This window comes from Amblyraja radiata, chromosome 2, assembly GCF_010909765.2.
Source record: "Amblyraja radiata isolate CabotCenter1 chromosome 2, sAmbRad1.1.pri, whole genome shotgun sequence".
Taxonomy (NCBI): domain Eukaryota; kingdom Metazoa; phylum Chordata; class Chondrichthyes; order Rajiformes; family Rajidae; genus Amblyraja; species Amblyraja radiata.
In genome coordinates this window covers 70,372,173-70,394,773 of record NC_045957.1, presented here as the reverse complement: position 1 = coordinate 70,394,773, position 22,601 = coordinate 70,372,173, and the positions used below count along the sequence as shown (strand labels likewise).

The following is a 22,601-nucleotide window of genomic DNA, read 5'->3' as shown; positions in this document are numbered from 1 at the left end:
TGATTTGTGGGAGGTCGGGCGCACATATCAATCTTTACAAACATAGAAAAAAGTAGGAAAGAACAGTAGGTTTACTGGTCTGTGACTCACCTTGATACATCGTGACAGGCCATGAAACCTCTGGCAACATAGCTCCACTCCTTTGAGGCCATTCTTGTGAAGGCCATGTTGTGTCTTCTGCACTCCCAGCAGAGCAGACCTTGCTCCTGACATTTATCTCCCTTGTGTCTTTAATTTCTCTTTCTGTAAATCTAGGTTCTCTCCCTGTCGCCCCTTGTAGCCTCTAGCATTTCCATGGCAGTCGGTGCTTCTCATTGATATCGGGCCACCATGGGGATGCACCTTGAAGGAATGACACCCGCCTGACTCCTGCACATTTGTAATGGATCCTCTCAAAGGTAACGGCATTGCCTTTCAGTGCTTCTCTGGATGGAATCCTTGACGCAATCCTGATGGACTTTTGTTTTTGCCCCGCCAAAAAAATGTGAAATTGATGGGAGCAATGATATTTTAGCATACCAAAAAGGTTAAATATAATTTTTCGGCAGACTGCCAAGTCCCTCAGTCAATAAAGTTATCAGAAGTTTGGAAATTAAATCATTATACATCTCAACACTCACATGTATAATAAATGTTTATTTATATCATTTCCAAGTATTATTTATGAAGACAGTTTCTGTGTACAAAGGAACAATCTTACAAAGTATTAATAGAACACCAGAAAAAGTCTGGAACAGCAGATTTATTCTTCTTGCCTACATATCATTTACTCAACCTTTTATTTTAACCTGAGCATTTTTTAAGATTAAAGTCATGCATCTCAGCTGCAACACTTTTCCAAAAAAGCACAATTGGATTTTTAAAATTCCAGATATGTATCGCCAATTACATCCATCCCATAAAATTCACTTTATAAAATAGTCACTTGGTCGTCATTCATTGGTACATTATAATGTCTGTCATCCTCTGTTATTAGGGTAACCATGGGCCATTCATCCTTGTGATCATCAGGATAATAGGTGATAAACTCGTCTGTTCCAAATTTGTAGAGCCTGAATACTTGGATAGTCACTTGCAAGGAGTATCCCAGAAGAAACATTTCCACCTGTTATGTTTGAGAAAGAATGAATATGTCAGTTTGATAACAGTTATTGTTGCAGATGGGGTAACTATCAATTAATACAATCAATAGCTCAAGTTACATTTCAAACTGATTAAAAAGGTACTCATTATTAATGCAACCAAGGCATATTGCCAGGTAACTATTAATTTGCTCATGGAACACATTACACCTACAAAATAAATGAAAACCCCCAACTGGTATTTCAAGGTAGCTTCCAATATTACACACATTACTGATTCTGTGCACACCAACAGCGAGGGCATAAACTTAGAAAAAATAAATGAGATAAAGGAATAGATAAAAGCACAGTAAATACTGATGTAGTCACATATATAAATCAGGAGCTATATACTAACATGCCATGTTGTTCCTGATAAAACTGTCATTGAAACTTACCAGGATAAAATGGAACTGTATACTGATTTTCAGGATCTGGGCATCATTGGCAGCCCTGCATTTAGTGCCTATCCTTAATTACGCTTCAGAGCATTGAGTTGAGCCACGTTCTTGAACTGTTAAGTTCTTCCCGTGAAGCTATTGCCAGTGCTATAGAGCAGGAGTTTCCAGAATTCAGACCCACTAATAATGAACGACCAACGATATATTTCCAAATCGGAATAGTATCCAACTTGGGAGTAGAACATGCATGTGGTGTTCCTATATGCCTGCTGTCCCTTTTCTTGGGGATGTATCCTTGGCAGTAACTGGTTCTTTTTGTAGATGATACATATTGCAGCTACTGTTCACAAGTGGCAGAAAGAATGAAAGGTTAGGATAGTTCATGGGCTTGCCGCTCTATAAGTCGCTGTTTTATACCAGATGATGTTACGGTCTTGAGAATTGTTGGCACATCAGGAGGGATAGACAGAAAGCAAAAGGAGGTGGGGCAGCGTTGCTGGTCAGAGATGAGATTAACGCAATAGAAAGGAAGGACATTAGCTTGGAGGATGTGGAATCGATATGAGTAGAGCTGCGAAACACTAAGGGGCAGAAAACGCTAGTGAGAGTTGTGTACAGGCCACCTAACAGTAGTAGTGGAGTTGGGGATGGCATCAAACAGGAAATTAGAAATGCGTGCAACAAAGGTAAAACAGTTATAATGGGTGACTTCAATCTACATATAGATTGGGTAAATCAAATTGGCAGGGGTGCTGAGGAAGAGGATTTCTTGGAATGTATGCGGGATAGTTTTCTAAACCAACATGTAGAGGAACCAACGAGAGAGCAGGCTATTCTAGACTGGGTATTGAGTAATGAGGAAGGGTTAGTTAGCAGTCTTGTTGTCCGTGGCCCCTTGGGGAAGAGTGACCATAATATGGTTGAGTTCTTCATTAGGATGGAGAGTGACATAATTAATTCAGAAACAAGGGTTCTGAACTTAAAGAAAGGTAACTTTGAGGGTATGAGACGTGAATTGGCCAAGATAGACTGGCAATTGATTCTTAAAGGGTTGACGGTGGATATACAATGGAAGGCATTTAAAGACCGCATGGATGAACTACAACAATTGTTCATCCCAGTTTGGCAAAAGAATAAATCAGGGAAGGTAGTGCATCCGTGGATAACAAGGGAAATCAAGGATAGTATCAAAACAAAAGATGAAGCATACAAATTAGCCAGAAAAAGCAGCCTACCAGAGGACTGGGAGAAATTCAGAGTCCAGCAGAGGAGGACAAAGGGCTTAATTAGGAAAGGGAAAACAGATTATGAAAGAAAACTGGCTGGGAACATAAAAACTGACTGCAAAAGCTTTTATAGATATCCAAATGAAGACATTTCTCATCCTTTCCATCTTAAATTGACTGACTTATCCTGTATTCTCAGTCTGTGCCATTGCTTCTGGATACATCAGTAATAAGAAAAATACTCCCTGTACCTTGTCTGTCATGCCCTTTAAGATTTGGTCAATTTTGAAGAGATCTCCTCTCATCCTTCTAAACTCTAGAATCCAATCAATCTCTCTTCATAGTACAACCCCGCATTTTTGGACCAGTCTACTGAATCTTTGTTTCACTCCTTTCTACAACGTTTCTTGGGCAATAGGACTAAAACAGTACACATCACCCAGGTGTTCTCTCAAAGATTTTTGGCAATTTCATTAAGACTTCATTACTCCTGACAAACCCTCTCATATTAAAGGCTGACATACCATTTTCCCATGTTCCGTTTTATATGCTAAATACTTGTGAACATAATTGAACACTGCATTCACTGGCGTCTGAGCTTATGATGGAAAGAAGGTGATTGCTGTAGCTGGTTTGACTCAGTATATTGCCCTGTTGAACTTCTGCACTAATTTTTTTTTTTTTAAGTGCTGGAGGAACTCAGCGGGTCAGATAGCATTTGTGGAGGGAAATGGACAGAATGTTTTGGGTCAGGGTACTTCTTCAGTCAGATGGAGTAGGAGGGAGAAACCTAGTACAAAGGGTGTGCAAAGCCTGGCAGGTGATGTGGATACAAATGTAGAAGGGTGGAGATAGTGACAAAGATTCAAGATGAAAAGGAGAAAGCGTGTCAGAGAAAAAAGGAAAATAAGTGAAATGTAAATCTGGAGGGAGGGAAATAGGGAAAAGGGTACCTACCTATTCTTCCATTTCACTTTTAGTCTTTGTCACCATTTCCACCTAATCTGAGGAAAGACATTCTTGCCATAGAGGGAGTACAGAGAAGGTTCACCAGACTGATTCCTGGGATGTCAGGAGTTTCATATGAAGAAAGACGGGATAGACTCGGTTTGTACTCGCTAGAATTTAGAAGATTGAGGGGGGATCTTGTAGAAACTTACAAAATTCTCAAGGGGTTGGACAGGCTAGATGCAGGAAGATTGTTCCCGATGTCGGGGAAGTCCAGAACAAGGGGTCACAGTTTAAGGATAAGGGGGAAATCTTTTAGAACCGAGATGAGAAAAACATTTTTTCACACAGAGAGTGGTGAATCTCTGGAATTCTCTGCCACAGAAGATAGTTGAGGCCAGTTCATTGGCTATATTTAAGAGGGAGTTAGATGTGGCCCTTGTGGCTAAAGGTATCAGGGGGTATGGAGAGAAGGCAGGTACAGGATACTGAGTTGGATGATCAGCCATGATCATATTGAATGGTGGTGCAGGCTCGAAGGGCCGAATGGCCTACTCCTGCACCTATTCCTATGTTTCTATCTGTAAATTGCTCCTCCTCACGTAACCACCTATCACTTGTCACACTTAATTTGCTTTTTCAGCTTTCTCTTCCCTATTCCATCAGTCTGAAGAAGAGTCCCAACAAACTCCTGATAATTATTTTTTACCAGTAACATAATTTAAAACAGCAAAATTATTGCATTGAACAATTAAGGAAAAGTCATCAAAAATTGGTGAATTTTACAAGCCTGCGAATGTTGCTTAACAACCAGCTTAATTCTGAAAATGAATGAACATTTGCCCTTTGCAGAAAGCAAGTGATGATAATTAATTTCTGAGGTGACAATGGCCATTTCAGAAACTTGCTACAAATTGTAATACTGCCACCTGGTAAATCTGCTCCCGACGACAAACCTGGTTCTTTCACTAGATGGCTCACTGAAGTAGTACAGGTGCACAACCTTTTATCCGAAGGTCCAAATAACGAAAACCTCCGAATAGCGGCCATTTTTTCGGTCCTTGAAGAAAGGTCCTTGAAAACGTTCACCGAGGGCGGCCCGCAGAGGTGACAGCGGAACCTCCGGTCGGTCCTCGAAGAAAGGGGAACTAAATCCCCATTCATAAAAGAGAAGGTGAGGCTATATTGCGCGGGAGGGTTAATAATTGACAATATGCTGCTGCCTGCCCGCTGAGTTAAAAAGTTCCCATGGTAGACTCACGATACAGTGTATCGAGCAACAGATTGTCGCTCCCTTCAGTTTCACCCCACCTACACCCCTCTGCTTCCCGGCCATGTGTGTGACCCCTTCCCTCCCCTCTCCAGCTCCCCGCCCATTGCACCGGCGCGGGGGCTTTGCACTGTCTTCAAGTCGGCGATGCCAGCAGGACCAAAGATCTTATAGCTCCGCTATAGGATCTTTGAGCAGGACCGTGCCAGTCACCGGAGATGTCAGGACCAACGGGACACCGACCCCCAGGCCCACTGCAAGCACGGAGATCCCAGAGACCCACAGCCAACAGCAGCCCAGCCCAGCCCCGCTCCAACTACAGAGGAACCTGGGTTGCGGATGACGGGGCGCAGCTCGGGGCGTCGTAGGGGCCCATCGGGGAGCGGGTTCCTGTTGGTCTTGACGTCTCCGGCCACCTGCCATCCTCCGGGAACTGTACCGCCCTTGCAGGAGAGTGGGGTTGTTTGCAGTTGCAGAGGGAGGGGGCAAGGACGGTACAGTTCCCAGTCTCAGCTCCAGTCCAGGGGGGTGGCCGGAGACGTCAGGACCAACGGGACACCGACCCCCAGGCCCACTGCAAGCACGGAGATCCCAGAGACCCACAGCCAGCAGCAACTCCAGCCCAGCCCCGCTCCAACTCCAGAGGAACACGTAGGGGCAGAAGCTGATGGTGTGCAAGGTACGTCTTGTTCTTGGGGTGGCGGATGAGGGGGCGCAGCTCGGGCTGTGGGCAAACTGCCACTTGTCGCCGTAGCGGCCCATCGTGGAGCGGATTCCTCTGGAGTTGGAGGGGGAGGGGGGTATTGTGCTGTTTTATCGCCCCCTGCTATCCCAGGGACAGGGAGACACAGCGGCTTTTTAGACTGGTGGGCAATCACTTCCAAAGTTCTGCCCACACAGTCAGTACACCTCTCCTACACTGCATTTCATACAAACATTTATTCTGCAAGAAAAAACTACATTGAAGACGCAAACTCGCGACCGAGTAACTGCCGGGATCAAGGCGCAAACTCGCGACCTTGCGGATATGAGCCGAGCACTCTACCACTGAGCCAGCCATTAAAATCTACGCTACAAATTTTCCATTCCGAAGACCGACAAATTCTGAATTACGAAAAGTGTCTGGTCCCAAGGCTTTCGGATAAAAGGTTGTGCACCTGTACCAGCAGATAAATGGTGTTTCATTTGTCTACTTACTCCTCAATGCTGCACTGTTGTTCATTAGGCAAGTGGTGAATGTGCAAAACAGGTGTCGGCAACCTACAGCCCACAGGCTGGATCCGGCCCGTAACCCGAAATCATCCTGCCTAGGCGTATTTTTTTTCCAATTCGTTTTTGCGACCTGGGAATTGTCCCGGGGCAGGCGAGCCGACCTGGGCGCTATATATAGCCAGTCCCGGGTCAAGCAGGCGACCTGGACGCTACAGCCAGTTCCCGGGCAGGCGAGCCGACCTGGGAACTGCAGCCAGTCCCAGGGACGCGAGCTGGTCTGGGAACTGCAGCCAGTCCCTGGGCACACGAGGGATCTGGGAACTGCAGAAAACTAATTGGAAAAACACGTGAAAACTAATGCGAAAAACAACACCAAGTGTCACACTATGGTGATAGATGTGGTCTGCCATCCGCTCACAGGCATGGGTCCTGGCCCCTATGCAGAACAAGATTGCCGACCCCTGGTGTAAAGGAACATTTGGTCAAAGCCTCCAAGATTAACAAGCTTTCTACTGCAGCCAGAAGATTCAGCCAGTTGGCAGAATGTGTAAATGCATCTCTTCTCTCATCACTACCAATTTATCCTTTATTATTTTCATAACTTAAAAGCATTGAAATGTGAGGAGTGAAATGACAATTATGGACTCCTGATGATGCAGAACTCCTAGTTTTTGATAGTTTATTTCAAGATTTTATCATTGTAATCCCTTACCTGATCCAGTCCACAAGTGTTGCCAACATGATTCAAATGATTTTTCATGAACTGATAAGGGCTAGTAGAAGTATCACGAGCAAACATCAGCCAGCAGAATAGAGGGACCTCTTTTTCTTGCACTTTATTGCAGTCGAGTTCAATAGCCTTAGCCAACATCATAAATTTCAGAGCTTCAAACATTGTGTACTCCTCTGTATCGGTTTGGAACAGTTCTTCACAGGCAGCCTTTCTTTCTTTCAAGGAATCCATTTCACATAATTGAGTGCACTAATGGTGGTGACAAGAAGGGGAAGAGGGGAAAGTTAAAATCACAACGCATCAATTCTGTAACCAGAGAGCTTTGTAAATTCCTGTTGTCAACATTTAAAAATTGATTGCAAATTTTACACATGCCAATAATAACACACAAAAAATGGGAATAGAATGCCAAATGCTCAAATTTGTTCCAGCATTCTATAAGAGCATGACTATCCAACTGTTGCCCCGACTCCTTTAAAATCCAAAAATCTATCACAGCTTTGAATATATCTAATTAGTCTCATCTACAGTTCTCTGGAGTACTGAATTTCAGAGATTTACAGCTTCAGCTCAGTCGAAATTATACCCCTCATTCCAGATTCCTTGATCCTTGATTCTAGATCCTTCAATCAACATCTTAAATTTCTAAGAAATTGCCTCGCACTCTTCTAAATTCCACAGAGCTTAAGCTCAATTTACAAAATTATTCTGCATAAAAGAATGCTTCCTCCCAAGAATAAATCCATTGAGCCTTTGTGTTTCTGCTCCAAGGTGTGTGTGTGTGTGTGTGTGTGTGTGTGTATATATGTATATATATATATATACACACACACAAACATATATATATATATATATATATATATATATATATATATATACTAGACCAAGAGCAGACCCGTTGGGTCTGTTTCCCCAACGCGCGTTTGCGGGAGGGGGGGGGGGGCTGCGGCGTCACACTCACACTAACCACCCCCCAAACACACAGGCGAGGGGGAGGGGGGGAGAGTGAGGGGGAGACGGGGTGGGGAGAGGGGAGGGTGGGAGAGAGGGGGAAGAGTGTAGAGAGAGGGGGAGAGGTAGGAGGGAGGGAGAGGAGGAAGAGTGGTGAGGGATGGGGAGGGCAAGAGTGAGGAAGGGAGAGGGTTGGGGAGGGAGAGGGGTGGGGGAAGGGGGGGAGAAGTGGAAGAGTGGGGAGGGAGGGGGAGGGGTAGGGGGGAGTGGTGGAAGAGGGAGAGGGGTAGGGGGATGGGGAGAGAGGGGGTGGAAGGGGGAGGAGAGGAAGATGGAGAGGGGTGAGGGAGGAAGATGGAGGGGGAGGGGTGAGTGAGGGGGAGTCCATCTATTCCCCACTCCCTATCACCCCCACTCCTCTCCCTCTATTCCCACACTCTCCCTCCTCACCTCCCCCATTCCCCACTCTCCCTCCCTACACCCTCAAACCTCCCACTCCCCCTCTTCACCTCCCCAGGATCTCGCCTGTCCCCAGTGACCTCCGGTTCTGCAGAACTTGCTCGTTCACAGAGAGGGACAGAACAGGAACGCAGATGGACAGTGGGAGGGAGAAGGAGTCGGAGAGGCAAATGCCAGCGCGCGTCGGGGGAGGGGGGGGGAGGGGGGGAGAGATTGGCTGCTTTTGGCTGCATTAAATGAATGGTTCACTTTACCATCGCTTCCAGCTGTGAGGTTAGGAGCGGTTAACAGTGGCAATGAACGGTTGGGGGGCGAAACAAGGGTGGGGGAGGGGATGTGAGAGTGATGGGACAGAGGTGGAGAGAGGGGGTAGGAGAAGGGGAGAGGGGTAGGGAGAGTGGTGAGAGGGAGAGAGGGGTAGGGGTGGGAGGGGAGGAGGGAGAGGGGTGAGGATAGAGGGAGATTGAAAGGGGAGAGAGGGATGGGGGAAAGGGTGGGGGAGGGGGGAGAGAGGGAGAGAAGGGTAGGGGGAGAGGGGGCGAGCGGAGAGATGGGGAAGAGTGGGAAGGGGGAGAGGTGTAGGGGGGGGTGGTGGAAGTTGGAGAAAGGGAGAGGGATGGGGTAGGGGGTAGTGGAAGAGGGAGAGAGGGGTAGGGGAGGGGGTGGGGGAGAAAGGGAGGGAGGGGGAGAGAGAGGGTGGGGGCGGAGAGAGGTGGGGAGGGAGATGGGGTAGGGGAGGGAGGGGAAAGAGTGTGGAGGTAGGGGGAAAGAGTAGGGAGGGAGAGTGGGAGGGGGAGGGGTAGGGGCAGTCCCTCTATTCCCCATTCCCTATCATCCCCAATCCTCTTTCTCTATTCCCACACACGTGACCACGCGCTTCAACACAGGCTGCGGGGGGAGGGGGGGGGCTGGTGCTGGTGCAAAGGCATATGTAAATGAGATCCATTCCGATTGGACATCTGTGAGGGATGGCATTGTGACATCACACGATGGAACGTTCACCAACATTCTATGGGTGAGAGCTGTTTTAACATTTTGAAAAAAAATTGGGGACGGGGGGGAGGAGGAGGATTTTAATAAAAATGTGTACATAAAAACGACAAAATCTAATAAGGAGTGGATTTGCGAATGTAAAAGTGAAATCTCTACCGAAATGGAAAAAATCTCAGAGTTTATGAGTGTTGTTTTGGCGGACCAAGAAATCAAAGGCCAAAAATCTAATCTGAAAAAATATCTGAAAATGGAATCTGACATACACCCACAAACACACACCCACACAGAGTTTTAATATATAGACTAGACCAAGTGCAGACCTGTGTATATATATACACACACTCACACACATATACACACACACACACATATATGTGTGTGTGTGTGTGTGTTTTTTTTTAAGGAAAGGATCCATAACTTGTTGCTTAAACAAGATTACTCCAAGTGTGCTTGCACAAGTCCTACAATTCTGGTGCAAGACTATTTTTGCAGTCCTTCCTTCTTGCAATAAAAATTAATCCAAATGATCCTAAATACCACCATATTAAACCTCACATCGTCCAAACTAATGTTCTGCCTTTCTTATTCTTCCTACTAAAATGGAATACTTTACTCGCATTATATACCATATTTTGATACTGAGATGTCCTCTTTATTTAGTAAACGTGGTTCCACCACGCTGTCATAAATGGATCCCTCATCTGGGTCGCATGTTTCCCGTAGTTCTGTTTGCTTTCCCCTCCATCCTTGACGGAACAAGGATAGAGCTTCTCTGATCTGCACCTTTCACCCCACCAGCTTCTACATCTAACGTATCATGCTCAGACATTTCCATCACCTTCAACGTGATTGTAGCACCAGTCACAACTTCCCATCCCCTTTCTGTCTTCAACAGAGACAGCTCCCGCTGCAACTTCATGGTTCAATCACCCTTTCCCATGCATTTCACCCTTTACTTTCCCCTGCAACCGCAGGAGATGTAACATCTGTCCCTATACCTCCTCCCTCACCTCCATCCAGGGACCTCTTCAGTCCTTCCAGGGCAGGTGCACTTCCTCTAACCTCATCTACTGCATCTAGTGTTGCCAAAGTGGCTTCCTTTACTTTGGCGAAACCAAGCGTAGAGTCGGCGACCTTTTCACCAAACATTTGAACTTAGTCTACCAAGGTCTGCTGGATCTCCTGGTGGCCAACCATTTTAGCTCCCCTTCCAATGCTGACTTTTCTGTCCTGGGTCTTCACCATTGCCTGAGTGAGGCAACGCGCAAATTGGAGGAATAACATCTCATATTCTGCTTTGGTAGGTTATAACCCAACGGTTGGAACATTGAATTCTCCAATTTTGGGTAACTAACCTCTAAAACCACATCATCCACTCTCTCTGGTCCCCACTTCTTCCCTGTGCCCCACCGGGATGCACACCAATTTCTCCCTTCCCCTTCCAATTATATTCCTTCCTCTAGCTTTAAAATTCGTACCTTCTCTCCTTATCTCACGCTTTTCACCTCTGTCCTTTGTCCAACGATCTACCTATCACTCACTAGGCTTTATCCTGCCCCCACTATTACCAGTGTGGGGAAGGATGCCAACCCAAAACGTTACCTATCCATGTTCACCAGAAATGCTGCCTGACATGCTGAGTTACTCCAGCACTTTGTCTTTCTTTGTAAACCAGCATCTGCAGTTCTTTGTTTCTAAAATCATTTGGTACTTCCGCTCACAAACTTACATTCCCATCTAAATTTGAATCATCAGCAAATTTGGATAGAATTTATATATACCCCCATGGATATATATTTTTCAAAAACACTTGTAATGTGTGCAAGTGTTAAAAAATCACAATTGTTAAGCGTTGACAACTCTCTTCAGGTCAATAGAGCAAATATTATTCACTCATGGAATACGATCCATACAATCCTTCCAAGACTTTCTACTGCTGCTGAAATGTAATCAGAATCTCTTAAGCCCAGCCTAATTTGAATTTACCAATAACATTGGTTATATGTATAAACACACTGGACTCAGTTTTGCATCTAATAAGCATAGTAGACGTTAGTACTTTAGAAGTGTTTGTTTTTTGTTTGGGGTGATACAACAGAACTTTAAACATTAACACATGTAATAAACTATTTCAGAAGTGTCTTAGGTGCTTTTGAAGCTTTGGTATCAACCATGCATGAACTTTGGAAAAAAGAAAGGGAGAAACACACGAAAAGCATTTCATCTGTCAGTACACTGAAGCAACAATTCAACAAAGTTCATTAAGCAGCCACATGGTTGAACATAAAACCACTGAAGAAAGTGTTGTTTTAAGCAGCAAAGCATGCCATAACTTTGGGAACTGCAAGCATCACCTCGAACCTGATCTTGTCCTCACCAAGATTGTTTTCCCTTAAAAAGCCTCAGCCACCACTTCCTCTCCCCTTGACTCAAAGGCATCCTACTGGGAGATGCACTAATACACTGGAACACAATACATTAATGATTATGATGAATAGGCATAACTTAATGATTCAGGTCAAACAATACAGGAAATGTGTGCAATACTCAGCAATTACAGTCAGGCAGAGAAACTGAGCCAAATGGATGCTCTTCGGCCCAACTTGCCCAGACTGACCAAGAAGCCCATTCTAAGCAAATCCATTTACCCGAGTTTGGTTCATATCCCTCTCAACCATCCCCATTGTTAAACAATGCAAAAACCAGTTGCAAAAACCAGTCTGAGGTTACGGGGAGAAGGCAGGAGAATGGGGTTGTGTGGGAGAGATAGATCAGCCATGATTGAATGGCGGAGTAGACTTGATGTGCCGAATGGCCTGATTCTGCTCCTATAACTTATAACCTTATATCAAAACTGGGAACAGTTTAGCAAGTATACATTAACGGGGGAGATGAGGAGAGAGGGTCTGCTATAGGGTTGGCAGCAGAGATTAAGGGACAAAAGTAATAATAGTGAAACATTAAGAGGAGGAGCAATGCAAAATAATTATCTTTTTCACACCCCTTACTTGACCTGCTGGAGTATTTCCAATTTTTAAAATTTTTAATTTAATTTACAAATAATATAGTTATGCCATTTCCTTAACAAATAACATGATTGAAATGTTTAAAATTTCCGCCCTCTTTGATATTTTCACACTGTTCATAACTGTGATTTAAGGAAGCAATTAGAAAGATACACAGATTGCAGATCTACAGAGATGAAAAGCACTGGTAATACTTGTGGGCCAAAATAGATTCAATCGTGGATAACAGATCGCACAGGTTCGTAATTCCACAAATACATCAAGTTTAGCACAGTCAAAAGTGCCATGATTAAAGGAAGTAACAGGGAATCAGGGAAAAATTACCCGGATGGAAGTGTCAAAATAAGAGGGAGTAATGTTAAGAGTCACTAATGTTTAATTGTCATATGTACCGAATCAGAACAATGGAATTCTTACTTGACAAAATTAGAAAACGAAAAACTCCACAAGCTAGATATGTAGGAAGGAACTGCAGATGCTGGTTTACACCGAAGATAGACACAAAATGCTGTAGTAACTCAGCAGGTCCAGCAGCATCTCTGGAGAAAAGGAATAAGTGACATTTTGGGTTGACTGCCGGACCCGCTGAGTTATTCCAGCATTTAGTGTCTCACTTCACAAGCTAGAAATTGGAGATGTAGAAAAACACTTAGCAGGTAAGGCAGCATGAGTGGAAAGAGAATGAGAGTTAATGTGTCAGGTTGAAGAGCCTTCATCAGAAGTTGGAGCTGGGTTATTCACGCATAGTCGAGAAACACTTCTTCACAAAAAGGCAAGGATCGAAACAACTCAAATTTCGAACTGGTCAGTTGTAATTCGGACACTGCCAATTTAACCTTTGAACTCCTTTGAAGCTGGATCAATCGAAATTTCATTTATGAACATTAGATCAAATCGTGGTAGAAAATCCAAGGAGAGATAGAAGGCAGCAGAGGCTGATGGTGGAAGATTACTTTTCGGACTTGAGGTCTGCACCTAGTGGTGTGCCTCCATGCTGGTGCCATTGTTGTTTGTCATCTCTATCAATGATTTGGATGAGAACGTATGAGGCATGAACAGCAAGTTTGCAGATGACACTAAAGTGGGTGGTATTGTGGATAGTGAAGATGGTTCTCAAAAATTGCAGTAGAATTTTGATGGGTTGGGCAGGTAGTCTGAGGAACAGCTGATAGAATTTAATAGACAGAAATGTGAGGTGTTGCATTTTGAGAAGTCTAACAAGGGCAGTACCTACACAGTGAATGATAGGGCTCTGGGAACTGTTGTAGAGCAGAGGGATCTAAAAGCGTAGGTACATAGTTCTAAATGCAGGTACATGGTCAAAATGGCTTTTGGCACTTTGGCCTTCATCAGTCAGAGTATTGAGTTAAAAGTTGGGAGGTCATGTTAAAGTTATACAATACATTTAGAGTAGATTTGGTCACCCTGTTGTAGGAAAGATGTTGTTAAGCAGAGCAGATTTATGAGGACGTTGCCAGGACTTAAGGGTCTGAGCTATATGGAGAGGTTGAGCAGACTAGGACTTTATTACTTGGAGTGCAGGAGAATGAGGGGTGATCTTATAGATGTGTAGATCATGAGAGGAATAGATAGGCTAAACGCACAGTCTTTTACCCATAGTAGGGAATCGAGAACCAGAGTACATAGTTTTAGGGTGAGGGGAAAAGATTAAATAGGAACCTGTGGGGTGACTTTTTTTTTTACACAAAATGCGGTAGGTATATGGAATGAGCTGCCAGAGGAAGTAGTTGAGGCAGGTACTATGACAACGTTTAAGAAACATTTTGACAGGTACATGGATGGGATAGGTTTAGAGGGTTATGGGCCAAGCTTGGGCAGGTGGGACTAGTGTAGATGGGGCATGTTGGTCGGCATGGGCCAGTTGCGCTGACAGACCTGTTTCCATACTGCATGACTCTCTACGACTCTATGAAAGGTCACAATACAACTGAATGGCAGAAAGCAATCAAGGGGCTGAATTGCCTAATATTCTCCGAGTATGACCTTTCTGATGGAAAAATAAGGTATAGCTGTCCATTAACTTGAATTTTCTATTTAAAATAGACATTTAAGAGCAAAAAAAAGGAGAATGGTGATGGACATTTCAACATCATTTTTTTTTGTTAACACTGAGCAATTATTATACAGCATAAATTAACAGAAAAATGCACCTTGTCTTTCAGTGCCATCAAATATCCACTCAAGATTTTCACAGGATTTGCATCCCCAGAGTCTTGAATTCTAAAATACCACTGCTTAATCCAGTTATGGTTTTCTCCAATGAGTTTATCTGGTATCTAGAAAGGAGAATAATTGAATTGAATCTGAATGTTGCAATGAAACAATAATAAATCAGTTGTTTCAATATCAATACCAGTTTTAAATGATTTGGATATCCTAACACGTAGCAAGAAAAATGACGTAGAAATCATAGACAATATCTAAAATCTCTGCAGGTACAGAACTCAAAGGTTCCGCATGTGTGAAGAAATGTCTCCTCATTTCAGCCCTAAATGCCTAATCCCCTACTTCGAGACGGAAACCCACTACTGGACTCCTCAGCCTCTGGATACTTCCCCTCCATAGTCTAACCCTCCAGAGACTTTATACGTTTTGATGAGATCACTTCTCATTCTTTTAAACTCTTAAGAAGAACTACTTATTCTTCTTCTTCTGGGGAAGTGGACCAGCCTACTCGAACTCTTCTCACATGACTGACCAGTTATCCCAGAATCCAGTATAGTGAAACTTTTCTCTAAATCTTCTAAAATATAAACCTTTTTTTTTTAGGGAAGGAGATTAACATTGTCACATAAAGGAAAACAAAAATCACTTTTGTTAAAAACTAATGAGTGGTTAGGATATGAATACCCAACATAAAGGATAGTGGACACAGATTAATCTTAACTTTCAAATATGTGAGCACAAATATGGCATGGTTAGAGAACAAAGCACAGAGCAGAGCTGTGCAATTCATTCAGTGAAAAAGTTGGTACCAACTTGAATGGCTTCCCTCTATATGGTTGGACTCAATAAATCATAACTTTCATTACTCAACACGAATTACTTTCAAATATAAATTTCATGTGATAAAACACATTACATAACAATGACTTAAGCTAAGGAAACCTTCTGGTCAAGACACAGAAAAAGTGAATAGATGGATAGATTGAACAATAACCGCAGACATGGAAATACCTGGTCCAGATCATCCTGTTGCAGGCATGGAAGTTTTTCAACACTATGCAATGCTTGAAATAGTGTGGCTCTCAGAGCACAATAATTATCACCTCGAACTCTGCGTATGGAATTGAAATCTTCACATACAGCTGCATAGGCCTGTTTAAAAAAAAAGGTTGATTCTTTTTAAACTTCAGGTTTGTCGCTGGTTTTGAAAGGCAAGTTTGAATTAGAAGAGGACACTCCGAGGGTTGATCAGCAAGATGACTTGGCAACAATCTCAAGTTCCTGGTGCACAGCAGTTGAGTTAGAATTGCACTTACGAGTGCAGGGAATGTGAATTTGTTGAATGCAGTAGCTATCACATGCTGCACTGCAAGATTGAGAAAGCTATAATTTAAAAATAACAACAATAACAAACAAGTATCAGAGGAAATGGACTCGGCAAACTCAGATCATCATTCAAAATGAATATTGATTGGTTTCCCAACTTGATAAGGCATAGGATCACAAAATTATCAAAACATTATGCATCATAAGCAGATTGTGAACAAATACAACTTGCATTTATATAGTTCTGCTAACTGTACAAAACATCTGAAATTACTTCACTGGTGCAGCACAAGCATAATTTTGCTTTAGATCTAAAGGAAGTTTGAGGCACAAGGAAAAGTTTGAGCAAAGAAGTAGTTTTAAGAAGGGCAGAGCTTACAACCCAGGCAGCTGAAGTCACATTCACTAATGGTGGAGCAATTCAAATTGCCAATACATAAGAGTTCAGAAGTAGAGCAGCACCAAGATCTTGCACATGTACAGCCTGATTATTATTATATCTAAAGGGAAGATAGAGCCATGCAGACATTTGGAAACAATAAGAATGCAACAACTGAGCTGTCCTTGTACTTGGAACACACTTTCGTGATTACATGGGTGAATGAGAGAGTGGCGATCAGGGTACGAAAAGAAGAATTAGCTCAATATTTTGGAGGGTGGAGGAAAGAACAGTTTTGGAACTGAATTAATACGGAGATTGGTGATGGATTTAAAAAGAGATAAACTGAACCACAGGTGGATTGGAGAGCTGAATGCTCAGCAGCAGTTCAAATACAGGAGTTTGTTTGCAAACCCTGTGGTTCACCTTCAGACAATTGCCAGGAGCAGCACTCAGTCAGAAACCAAGACCAGATGTTGTGCTAGAAATATTTAATTTGATAAAATATCCTTCAAAGACCAAATATTAAAAATAAAAGTAACTACTGACATTTCTTATCAGCTGGGCTTTTGCTGTGTTTCCTTTCCATTCTCTAGTACAATATTCCAAAATGGCCATGCTGGGTTCAATAGTGGACTTCTCTGAGGCAACTGCTGAAAAACAAAAGTCATTTGAAAGTCATTTCTCTCCTTTAGCAAATTACATGAACCATCTGGAATACCAATCATAAAACCTCTTGCAGTATATTGCATGAATTCTTGATTAGTACAGATGTCAAGGGTTATGGGAAGAAGGAAGGACAATGGGATTAGGAGGCAGAGATCAGCCATGATTGAATGGCGAGATAGACTAGATGGCCCGAATGGCCCAATTCTTCTATAACTTGTAGACTTATGTTACCTGATAATCTCATAAATGGAAAGAGAACAGTACAATTTCAACTGGATGCAAAGATTGTTAATCACTCGTTCAAATTCTCCTTCAGATCTAACACAGGCAGATTCCCTTCTACGATATGATACGATAGAACTTTATTTCTCGGAGGCAATTCTTGGAGGCACCATATTTTGGTTGTTACTTGGAACAAGTAAAGGGTGGTGAATGTGGAATTCTTTGTCACAGAAGGCTGTGGAGGCCAAGTCAATGAACATTTTTAAGGCAGAGCTGGATAGATCCGTGATTAGTAGGGGTGTCACGGGTTATGGGGAGAAGGCAGGAGAACGTGGTTAGGAGAGAGAGATAGGTCAGCCAAGATTGAATGGCAGAGTAGACTTGATGGGCCGAATGGCCTAATTCTGCTCCAATTATTTATGACCTTATGAACTGAATCTCGAGTCACCTGTGGTAAATATTTAAGAACAGACCATTCTTTTTATTGAAGATAGACACAAAGTAATGGATTCATTCAGCGGGTCAGAAAGCATCTTTGGAGAAAAAGGATGGGTGACATTTCGGGTCAGGACTCTTCTTCAGACTGAGGTGCAGGGGGTGGTGGAGGGAGGTGTGGGTGTGGTGGGTTGAAGAGTGGGAGGCGAGAAAAGACCATGACAAATCAAGGCCAGCCAGAAATAACCTTAGGCAAAGCAGTCCCTGGTAAGCCCATTGTTGGCTAGGGACGGTGTGATCTCAAGAGGAAAACAAAAGAGTGCGGGGGGGGGGGAGTAAATAAAAGTTACTTAAAATTAGTAATTTCAATGTTCATACCACTGGGATATAAGCTACCCAAGTGAAATACGAAGTGGAGCAGATACAATAGTGGCATTTAGGAGAATTTTGGATAGGCGTATGGAAATGCAGGAATTGAAGGGATATGAGTTATGTGCAGGTAGATATGCGATGGTCTTGGCATCATGTACATTGCGGGCTGAAGAGCCTGTTCTCGTGGTGTACTGTTCTATGTTCCAACAATATAAGCAGCTCCTTAATTTCCACCTAATCTTCCGTCCTTCACCACTATCTGCCGTGCGTACCAATTACAAAATGCACTGCAGCACCTCGATTGGATTTCTTCAATGGCACTTTCTAAACTTACAGCATACTCAACCTGTATGCCCAATGGCAGCTTGATCATGGCACTGAATGAGAGGCAAGTTCTTCCCTCAAGTTGCATACAATGGTGAATTGGAAATTACTTGTTTTTCATTGCTGGGTCTAAACCCTTGGACACCCAATCCCACAGCACTGTGGGGGAGATTTCATCCTTTCATCACACACATTGGTGTGATTCAAAATGGGAACAATTGACTTTTAGATAGGCACATGGATATACAGACAACGGAGGGTTATGGATCATGTACAGGCAGGCAATATTAGTTTATCTTGGCATCATGTTCAGTACAGACACACTGGGATGACGAGCTTGTTCTTGTGCTGTACTTTTCCATGTTTGATGTGCTATGACTACCAGTATGCTTCACCCAAATTGGCACGAACCAACTGCATAGTGCTGCTTTAATGTTACATTTGAGTTTCCACACCAATACAAGCATTACATTTCAACTGTTTTGGGGGATCTTCCTTAGTCCAGTGAAGTTACTGCTTTTTCATTTCTTTGTGCCCCTTTTACTTTAAACTGAGAAGCTTAACTACAAAATCATGAGTGATGCTTCTTGATTCTTGTCAAATTAATTGGGCTGAGGAGGTTTAAAACAAGAAAAGAAGTGTGGGGAAAGGTAGCAAGAAACAAGATCACCTGCAAGCTGGCTTTCATCATGCAGCCTTTGGGATTTGGCTTTCTCTATTTCATCTTCATCGCGGTAAAGGTCTTCCTCTCTACAAAATAATAAATTATTTGTTCCACATTTAGGGGAAATTTAATTACAAAGCATGAAAAGGTACATTAATCAACTATAAAATGTTCTTCAACCCCTTCCACACCTCATTTCCAATGTAGTTTATGAACTTTATGTAAAAACAAGGTATTTATTCAATGGTGTCCTCAAAGGTTGGTATTAGGACGTTTACTTTTCTTGGAATATAATAATACCTTGAACATGGGAGCAATTTTCTAGTTTTGGAGATCATACTGGTCTTTTATAAAGAAAAAGTATACAGCACAAAAGCCAGAAGGTTACATTGAATAAGTATAAGACAACGGTTTGGTTACAATTGGAGCATCATGCCCATTCACTTCATGTTTAAAAGGATTGAAGACTTTTTTTTATAAAGTTCAGAAACTAAATATTTGAAGGTGAGAATGGAAAGATTTAATAGAAACATGAGGGGCAACTTTTGTACCTACAGACAGGTGGGTACATGGGACGAGCAGCCAGAGAAGGCAGTTGAGTCAGGTACTATCATAAAATTTAAAAGACATTTGGACAGGTACATGCATAGGAAAGGTTTAGAAGGATATTGGCCAAAAGCAGGCAGGTGGGACTAGGGTAAATGGGGCATCTTAGTCAGTGTGGGTAGGTTGAGCCGTGCAGTAGTATGATTCTAGGAATGAGTACCTTGAACTAGCATGGTTTGACTCAAGAAATGATTACCCAAGGAGCAGAAAAGATTGCAAAATTGTAATGGCAGAGGTGTTCAATATCATTGTGAATCTAAACAAAGTGAATAAAAGGAAACAACTTCCATTTACAGAACAGCTTTGAACCACACAGGAAACATTTAAGGTGATTAAGATGAACAGAATTATGATGAACTGGGTGACATAGGAATGATATTTAAATACAGTGAGTAGTCATTGTCAGGAATTCATTACCTAAAAAAAGTGGAAGCAGATTCAACCATTGCTTTCTATATTCGAGGGGAAAATTAAGATGGAATTGATGATAGTTTTTAATGACCAATACACGAGGGAATAACATTATCAGTGCTACAAAGAAAGAACTGAAGAATGTGACTGATTGGACTACAGCCAATCTTGTGCTTGAAGAGGAAAGTCCTATCTCCTTCATGTAATGATTCTACAACCACTTTTGTGATCCCTGACAAGGTGACAATTCTACAGAAAACCTATCTTCCAGTTCAAGCCGTGACGTCCAGGTTTTGTTCTGATAACAACAGAAAATGCTAGACATACCGTGCTGCTCGGACAGCATCAGGTCAAAGAGAAACAAAGTTAACATTTCAGATCTGAGACTCGGTCAGGATCCACGGTATCTACTTCGAGTATCCAGCAATCTGTTTTTATTTCTGATTTTCAACATCTTTCTTTATTATTGTTTCAATAACACTACACTCCTAAAGTAAAACGTCTCCTGTCTAAATACCATCACTGCTCACAGTGTCATTGCTATCATCTTATCAAAGCTTTGCTCAGCTACAATATAACTTACATGCCCTTGAATATTCAGGTCAGAAATAGTGGTCAGTATTCCATTAGACTTGGTGATTATATTCTCAACATTACCATGACTTTTTGTGGTCAACATTTCATCTCTTGGAACTTCCACTATCTCTTCTATCCTCGTTTGCTGTTAACGTTACTTCCTTGCATTTGATGTAGTTTTCTTCTTTTGCTCTCTGCAGCCTCATTTTTTCCAGCTATACAGCTTACAATGCTGCCTCTCATGTCATGGGCATTTTGGACATGTGTCGCTTCATTATAAACTAACTACATGAGGGAATAAATATGCTGAATGTTTGTGAATCGTTGTTAGTCATATCCTACCAATAAAAATACCTGCCAATTATTTTGCTATACTCCCGCCACTCAGCGAAACTTCCTAACCAAGAATAATTTTGTTTCAATTCCATGAGCTTTAACTTCAGCCAACTGTCATTCACTAGCGAGCTTGTCAAATATTCTCAGATTACTTGCAAATCATCAGTGGTCTTTTTTTTACTTTCTTCTGGAAGATGATCCAAATTCTTCAATCCACTGAATAAATTTGATTTCAGTTGAATTCTGCTTGAGAGATTTCCAATCTACTTCCATTCTAGACAGCCTTTCCATTGATATCCTAATTGTGGGATATGGTACATCGGCAACCAAATGAATGATTGCTGTGGAGTGGGACAGATCTCAACCAGATAGGTAGGGTTTGGGGAGGGTAAGGAAGGCAAGGATGAGGATCCAAAGAGCCATTTCTGAGACTTTTGTGCATGGTTGCAAAATACAGTTTGTATCTATGATCAATGTAGATTATTTGGGATAGCCAGCAGTATGGGATAGTCACGGATAATACTGTCAGTTTTCACCTATCCTCCCTACCACCCCATCAGTATGAGGAAGTGGCTCAACTCAAAACATCATCTCTCCATTTCCCTCCATAGATGCTGCTAGACCTGCTAAGTTCTTCCAGAACCTTGTTCTTTGCTCAAGATTCCAGGACAGTAAATCCTCATTAAAACGGACCTTGGGGTGGGGGGGAAAGGTGCTTGTTATTGTCAATTGTTTGCTATAACCAAGTAAGGGATTACTGGGTAATATAGTATCATTGTAAAAGTAGTAAAAAACAAACAAAGAACTGCAGATCCTGGTTAATACACAAAAGGACAAAATGATGGGGTAAATCAGCAGGTCAGGCAGCAAAGATAGACACAAAATGCTGGTGTAACTCAGCGGGACAAACAGCCTATCTGGATAGAAGGAATGGGTGACGTTTCGGGTCGAGACCCTTCTTCAGGCAGCATATTGAGAGAACATGGAAAGGTGACATTTTGGGTTGAGACTCTTCTTTCGACTCTCGATCTGGAACTGTGCCTGAAATCCAGGTGAGTTGACAGCTCAAGCTTGATGGCGGCTAGGGAGGTGTGAAAATCGGCAGAGTCATTTACCGCGGCCTAAGTGTGGCCAAAGTGCAGGCAAGGGCCGGCGGTGGTAACAGGTGCGGCCTGGAAAAGGTCGGGGATGTGGTGTGGGCTGGGGGTGGTGTTGGCAGCCCAGCATGGTGAAGATCAGAAGGTCCCTGTAATGTATTCATACATATTCATCTATATGTTAATGAGTTGGTGTTCAATATAAGCAGGGAATGTTGGGTAATAAATCTCTCTCTCGTGATCCAGGCAATCTACGTGTAAGTTGTTATTCATTCTGCCGTCCGGAATATAACAAAATTGGCAATGAGGATGGGATAGAGTTTGTGAACTTATCCTTTAAATACAGTGCAGGACTGTTTTGCAACAAGCAGTATTGTTTAACATTTTAAACAGAAAATACAGAGTTGTGTCGCAGTTGTTTGGAAGCTGGACACGATAGGCTGCAGATCCTTCTATGCAGGGGACTGTAGTTTAAAACAGCAGCTGGATAAATCATCGAGAGTTTGTCAGGCTATCTCTATGTTGTGTCTACGTGGCAAGATGCCGTCCTTGGGATTGTATAAGATTTTTTTTTGTCAAGTTCCTCAAGCTGATTAGCATTTGTACAGCTAAGATTTAGGTGAATTGTTATACCAGAACAGACAGGAAATCGGGGTT

General features: G+C 42.7%; 1 protein-coding gene across 3 annotated transcripts in view; it reads right to left on the bottom strand.

The window, feature by feature from the left end:
• Positions 1-618: 618 nt before the first annotated feature.
• Positions 619-22,601, bottom strand: part of LOC116990615 (ubiquitin thioesterase otulin-like) — a 45,581-nt gene continuing 23,598 nt past the window's right edge. For 2 of the 3 annotated variants that reach the window (XM_033048497.1, XM_033048479.1), the window contains 6 exons: positions 18,925-19,004; positions 16,782-16,885; positions 15,539-15,679; positions 14,512-14,637; positions 6,891-7,160; positions 619-1,105 (listed from right to left, as the gene is read on the bottom strand). In XM_033048497.1, the coding sequence (XP_032904388.1) occupies positions 911-1,105; positions 6,891-7,160; positions 14,512-14,637; positions 15,539-15,679; positions 16,782-16,885; positions 18,925-19,004 (916 nt within the window). In that variant the 3' untranslated portion in view covers positions 619-910. The remainder of the gene's footprint in view (positions 1,106-6,890; positions 7,161-14,511; positions 14,638-15,538; positions 15,680-16,781; positions 16,886-18,924; positions 19,005-22,601) is intronic. The other variant, XM_033048489.1, reaches the window with a different exon arrangement.